Source organism: Myotis lucifugus, unplaced genomic scaffold (genome assembly GCF_000147115.1).
Source record: "Myotis lucifugus unplaced genomic scaffold, Myoluc2.0 scaffold_184, whole genome shotgun sequence".
NCBI classification, from domain to species: Eukaryota; Metazoa; Chordata; class Mammalia; order Chiroptera; family Vespertilionidae; genus Myotis; species Myotis lucifugus.
The window spans coordinates 2,008,771-2,015,754 of record NW_005871232.1 but is presented as its reverse complement, the minus strand read 5'-3'; the positions used below and the strand labels follow the sequence as shown (position 1 = coordinate 2,015,754).

At 34.4% G+C, this 6,984-nt stretch overlaps 2 protein-coding genes across 4 annotated transcripts in view; one reads left to right on the top strand and one right to left on the bottom strand.

The window, feature by feature from the left end:
• The window catches only part of KLLN (killin, p53 regulated DNA replication inhibitor), a 2,639-nt gene extending 2,461 nt beyond the window's left edge, over positions 1-178 (bottom strand). Inside the window, 1 exon segment of the mRNA XM_023760514.1 lies at positions 24-178. Within this exon segment, the coding sequence (XP_023616282.1) occupies positions 24-178 (155 nt within the window).
• Positions 15-6,984, top strand: part of PTEN (phosphatase and tensin homolog) — an 83,087-nt gene continuing 76,117 nt past the window's right edge. For 2 of the 3 annotated variants that reach the window (XM_006096633.3, XM_023760479.1), the window contains exon 1: positions 137-338. In XM_006096633.3, coding sequence (XP_006096695.1) covers positions 260-338 — 79 coding nt within the window. In that variant the 5' untranslated portion in view covers positions 137-259. Of the gene's footprint in view, positions 339-6,984 lie in introns of all 3 variants that reach the window. The other variant, XM_006096632.1, reaches the window with a different exon arrangement.

Below are 6,984 nucleotides of genomic sequence, written 5' to 3'. Positions count from 1 at the left end.
CTGTTCAGTTTTTTCCCCATTACGATGCTGGGGCGCCCAGATATCGGGCGTAGAAGAAAAGCATTTCTTGCCGACGTTGCAGAATACTGAGCCCCTGCAGCAGCCAGTACCCGGCTGCGGTCCTGATCATCGCGGCCGCCGAGCGAGGGGCTTCCACGGACGCCAAGTCCAAAGCCATTTCCATCCTGCAGAAGAAGCCTCGCACCAGCCGCTCCTGCCGTCTCTCTCCTCCTTCTTCTTCAGCCACCGGCTCCCAGACATGACAGCCATCATCAAGGAGATCGTTAGCAGAAACAAAAGGAGATACCAAGAGGATGGATTCGACTTAGACTTGACCTGTATCCATTTCTGCGGCGGCTCCCCTGTGCCTTTCTGTCACCCTCTCTCCCTTTAGAACGTGGGAGTAGACGGAGGCGAGACATTGCCATAGTTGGGGTGACTATTGCACTGAACCCCGGTCGAATTTCTAGATTTTTAAAAAAATGTATATATATATATATATTGTGTCTCTTTTGAATGCATTCAACCTGGGGATGTGTTCGGCTAGACGGGACGCTTGCCTGGTTGCAAGTGTCAAGGCACCGGTTGGTTTCTCGGTCTCTATATCTACGGGGTCTCTTCCCTAAAGGCTATTGTCCGTTAATGCAGAATACAGTGCGCTCTTAGGGAGGAGGGAGCTTGGGGAGCCGGTCCACGAAATGAACAGAAAAGTAGGCGCTTTGAGGTCGAGCATGTTTCGATTAAATCTTGGCTGGAGGCCCCAGATCAAGGGTATAAGACCAGATTAAGATGAAAATTAGTGTTGCACGTACGCATATTGCATCAGAATCTTGCAGTGATTGTGCTTAGTTTCCTGGGTTGCCTTGATAGATTCTTTTGAAAAAATGTGAGCTGTGAGCTGATTTGCATAATTTTAGAAGCAGAATCATTTGCAGTCTATATGGTGCTCATGGGAGGGCAAAAGTGGGGTTTGCATGTTTAAGCTAAGTTAATGGCAACTTTGACCTGCATGTAGAAGTTTTGTCCTTTGAGGTGAATAGTGCCATAATATACCTCAGAAGGTGCTCTTCCTAGATCTTTGTTAAATTTGCCTTTTCTCTCCTGATGGGGTGATGTAGGATAGAGCATGAAATTTGCAGTTCAAGTAGTATTTTATATTCAGTGCTCTTGTTACACCTAATAGAATGGAGATTGAGTGGTTTTTGATCCCAGATAATAATGTGTAGGTTCAAGGGATTGTGTGTAGCAAATGGTGATTGCAAAGATTAAACTTAAGTTCTCACTTGAAATTTAAGTATGGTGATGCCAGAATTGCTACTCAACCTTATTTAGGTTTCAGGCCCTCTGACATCTTTCTGAATCCCTTAAATTTACCCTGACTCGTGTAGGATGTCAAGTATAATTTACCAGCTAATAACCAGAAATGCTGGTGAGAGTGGATTTCTCCTGCTTTTCAGATGGTAGGTATGTTAGCTTTTTTCAGTGTTAAATTTACTGAGTCAGCTTGTTGAATAAGACAGAAGCCCAAGAAATTTTAAGGGTGTAGTGTATAGTTTTGATTGTCTAAAAGTTAAGCCTTTGTACTTAGAACAGATAGTGGTTATCAAAAGGCAGTAATCTTTGCAGTTTCAGATATAACAAACTGGTTTTGATCAAGGATGGGGATAGAGCCCCTCCTTTTTTTTTTTTTTTTTTAGAATGGAAAGTATCACAGGGATTGAGAGTTACTGATAGGCCAGTGTATAAGGCATGAGAAAACAGAATAAAGTTATTGGTTTGAGGTGACTGAAACATTCGATTAAGGCCAAAAATTTGGTGGTGTGAATTGTAGCAGTGGACAGTAGTTAGTTAAAATTATGTAATTGCTTAAGTGCTAATGGAGTATTCTTAGTAAAAATGATTTTAGCAAATGTCAGTAAACATTTTGCTTTAAGGTAGAATGACACTAACGTGTATATGTCCTGCTAAATATTATGGGGAAGGTTTTTTTTAAAGAAAACATTTTATATTTGAAGAAGTTATATTCCTTTGGATATGTAGTTTCACATAAATGTGCACAGCTAATTTTGCCCAGGTTTTGTTTTGAAATGATGAAAGTTCTTGAAAAAATAGCGTTACAACACTCAAAATGTTGTTTTCTAAGTTAAAAATAATATTGAAAAGATAATTGGAATTTTGGAGGTTGCATTAATTGAAGAACTTCATTAAGGCTGAATTTGACCCACTTGCCTAGAAATAATTAGTTGTAGGAAAACTCTTCTGATTTGTAACATTTCAAATGTGTGTGTCATTGACAGTCATCTAGATATATAAGAACAAATTAATTAAATGTTTAACTTTTAAAAAAAAGCCCATTCAAAAAAACGTATAGAATGCCTTTTGGTACACAAAGTTCGTTTATGCTATTTGTACTTTGATTTAAAATTATTAGGATTATAAAACTAAAATTATTTTACCCGGTATTTATATGTGAGTGGTGAGGTGGTTGGCTATTTCTCCTTTCATTTCAGAGCATGTGTGCCTATATGTGTGAAATTTTCTCTAAAACTTTCTCTAAAACTGTATATTTAGTTATGGAATGCATAGAAAGCAGTATCAAATATTGCATCAAATGACTAATAACATTTAATTTCTAGAGTTGTGGTTTTATTGAGCCAAATGTTGATATGAAAAAAATTACTTAGGAAAAAGTCAGTGAAGGGCTTTTTTTGGATAGTTCCACTTCCAATAATTTTGATATACAAAAACTTTGGTTTGCTTGGTTTCACTTTAGTGTTTTGTGTTTATTGTGGGGGGGGGGGGGGTGGGAATTAAAATGGCCATTGAAGCTTTTCTCTGGCAGATTGTAGGATCTGTTTCAACAGCTAGCCAGTTGAAAGTTAAATTCTTTTATGAAAGTAGCAATTGGAGTATTTTAGTTGATAAAGATTAACAGTGAAGTGATTTCTCAAAGAAAAATTGAAGACCATAATTGTAAAAGATTTTTGCAAAATTGAATTATTCTAAAAATAATTTGTTGGCAGGGTTTTATTCTTAATGTTAGTCTGGAAAGTAGTGCTGAACATGACTCTATAAACTATTTAATCTCTTTAGATTTCATGAAAACTTGAGGCTTCTGGTATTTTCATTGTTTGATAAGTTTGTGTCTTTTCAAATAGTAACCTTCATAGGAAATATTTTTAACTTGTAGAGAGTACAGTAGCTATTGAAATTAGCTGTATTATCTCTTAAGATTAGTGATTACTAAAATGACCGTATTGTGAGTTTTGTTTTTTTTTAAGATTCTACTCACAACTTTTATTTTACACTGTTATGTATCAAGTTGTATTTCTTTCCTAAACAACATAAGTGGGCCACCTAATTGCTATGTGATAATTGACAAACTTTATTTCATATAGATTATTTAAGAATAAAGTGCATCTCAAAGGATTGAGTAACTTACAGTTTATATGATTCAATATAAGGAAAAAGGAATTTTATTGCTGTCTACTGTAAATATTTGCACAGTAGTTGTCATCAATGCAGCTTAACATTGTTTATGATGTACTAAAATGCTAAAGGAATACTATGATAAAATATGGTGAGATATAACCACCTTAATTTTAAATTCAGTTTTCCAAAGATAGTAGAGAAAGTTGCATTTGTGTGTATTACCTTTAAGAATTTTAACAACATGAGAATGGTAGCTGGGGATATTATTTTAATTTTTTGTGTGGAGTAATTTACCTACTTTTTCCTAATAACCACACATAATGTACTAACCTCTTAATGTTGCAAAATTCCTTGCTTTTTGGAAGTGAAGTCTTCAATTCTTTCTTTCAAGGGTTCTTATTTTGAGATTTGCCCCATTTGCTGTTTTTCATTTGGTGATAGCTTAATACTTTTAAGTAATTTTTAAGGCCCTTAAGAAGTAATCACTTCAGTGACTTTTGATGGAGGAGTATTTATTATGGGAAAATCAATTCACAAAGTTTCAACGTTAATTGACACTCAGTAAACATTCTATTTTTAAATTTTTACCTCAGCCTTTTTAGTAAGACAAAAGTATGGGAAATGTTTTTATATTAATATTATATGTGAAATTGGAGTTTGTAAAGAGAGATTTAGAAGTGTGTATGCATATAACAGTTTTTTACTTATTTGAAATATTAGGTCTTGGCTGTACTATAAGGATTTAGCTTCCAGAATATATGTTATTAATGTAGTATAAGAAATTTATTTGGTATCAGTTTGTTTGTTTTTTTAAGACTCCATTAGATTCTGAATTTTTCTATTTCATAGAACCCTCATTCTTATTCTTTCTCTTCCCCCAACCCCCTTCTTAGATAAACTTGATTTTAAGTATAGTCATAGAATTCTTTTGTGGACTGAATTCATTAAGGGAGGTGTTAGGATTTGTTCTAAGGATGGTGATTTAAGACATTTGTATCACCTTGTGAGATTGGGGTCAGTAATGATTTTAGTAAATACCTAGTTCTGTTTTACAGTTGCTTTTTATCTGTTAGTTTTGAAATTAGTGCAGTTGCTATCAAGGATATCAGTAATGTTGAGGTTAGACTTAAGTTGGTAAGCATTTATTGAGTAAATTGATATCATAATTCTTTCATATAAGCCATATGCAGCCACATGCCATCTTTGCTAGATGGTCAAAAGTATTTTGGTCTGTGAATTATAAGTCTCTTTGGAAGTATTGAATATATGCACTTACTAATGTAAAATGCTTTGATTTGTCAGGAAAGGTGAAATTAGTGTATTGGATTTGACTGTTTATCCCCTAATTTTTTGAAAAATTTTCATTGGTTACAGATATTAGCAAGTTGGTTCTTTTAATATAATTTGCACAAGAATAAAAATAAGGTTGTTGGAAAAATATTAATATAAAAAGAATAAACATAATTTAGGGGGTAAAATAATTTTGGATGGGAAGTCTTAATTTAATTCCAGTATAGTTAAGGCAGATACTCTTCATTTGCAACAGTTGGCAGTTAAGAAATGGGTGGGCATCTTCAGATTACTAGGATTACGCTTGGTGTTGAGAATATTGACAGATGGCTGAACCTGTCAGCAAAAGAATAAATACTTAACTTGTACACAGAATTTTCAAACACTTACAAGTTAGATTCACTGTCCAAAAATATGAAGAGTGAATCTATATGGACAGTGTATCTAATTTTTAAGTGTGTGAATATTCTGTATATACAGGTAAATAAATACAGTTAACAAATTACCATAATATTTCTTAAAAACTTATTTTCTCTCTTTTTTTAATATATATTTTATTGATTTTTTACAGAAAGGAAGGGAGAGGGATAGAGAGCCAGAAACATCAACGAGAGAGAAACATTGATCAGCTGCCTCCTGCACATCTCCTACTGGGGATGTGCCCGCAACCCAGGTACGTGCCCTTGACCGGAATCGAACCTGGGACCTTTCAGTCCGCAGGCCGACGCTCTATCCACTGAGCCAAACCGGTTCTGGCAACTTATTTTCTCTTTAAAGAAGAGATTACCTTGGTAGATACTGTTTTAGAATTTTTAAATAAGGTTAAATCTATTTTAAATTACATTAAAACATTGAGTAGTGGTTTTATTTACACATTATGTGTACATTGTTTCATTTTAGATTCTATGGTGGCAGTATACACTCTGGAGCCAGCCTGCCTTGTGTTGGAATTCTGGCTCTGTCCCTTAGTGTCTGGATGACTTTGAGTAGGTTACTTAAGCCTCTTAATCTGTAAAATAGGGATGATGGTAGCTAGTCACATAAAGTTTTTCTTCAGTAATAAATGAGATAATGCAAGTAATTCACTTAGCATTGTACCGGCCACATTGTAAGTACTTAATTGATATCTGCTTCTCTTCAAAATTATAATTTCAGATTATCCATATATTAGAAATTATTTGTATTTTCACTAATGGGAGAAGCAGTGATCATAACTGAATTTCCTCTGTTTTGGATATGTTAGAATATTAATTGATTCAAGCTCTGAATATTTTTTAAAATAGGGAATATTCCGTTAGGAGCTTTGAATATATGTGTATATATATGTAACATGTCTGTAATTTTGCTGTTTCATCATAAATAGAATATAAATCTCTGCTTACTCATACTATTGACCAAACAAGTTAATTATGCTAATCAAAAAGTATTTGCTGGCACACTAAAGTGGAAGTTTTAGGATAGAAATGTTATGATATTAAATTTTTTTTAGTGTAAAAGATAGATCAGTTAAAGTATATTTTTATTCACAAAGAGTAATCTCTGCCTCAAATGAAAGAAAACATGATACAAGAGTTATCTAAACTGTTTATCAGAAAAGGCAGAAAAGGTATATTTCTTAGCATTTCTTTTTAAGTTCAGATTTTGGGGGAGTTCTGCAACTTTGAATGCCAGTTACATTTATTACAATACAGTTTACACTTAATCTGGCAGTGCATTAATACAGCATAGGAATTTAAATTTAGTTTTAAACTATTGTATTATTGTGTCCCATTTTCACATTTAGTCAAGATTCTCAATATAATTTTAGGCCCTAGAAATTGGAAGAAAGAGCTAAAGGATTTTTTTCCTTCATTTATTCTTACCAGGTATGGAGAAGATTGAATAAGCTTGAGATCTGCGTAGTAAAGACTATTATGGTATCCATAAAAATAATTTTTTCTGCCCTAACCGGTTTGGCTCAGTGGATAGAGCGTCGGCCTAAGGACTGAAGGGTCCCGGGTTCGATTCCGGTCAAGGGCATGTACCTTGGTTGCAGGCACATCCCCAGTAGGGGGTGTGCAGGAGGCAGCTGATGTTTCTCTCTCATTGATGTTTCTAACTCTCTATCCCTCTCCCTTCCTCTCTGTAAAAAATCAATAAAATATATTTAAAAAAATAATAATTTTTTTCTCCCCTTTGCCTATTCTGGTCTCCCAGCTGTATCACAGTACCTCAATATGAAGCACTTGATTATCAGGGTTATTTTGCTTATTTGTTTGGCAT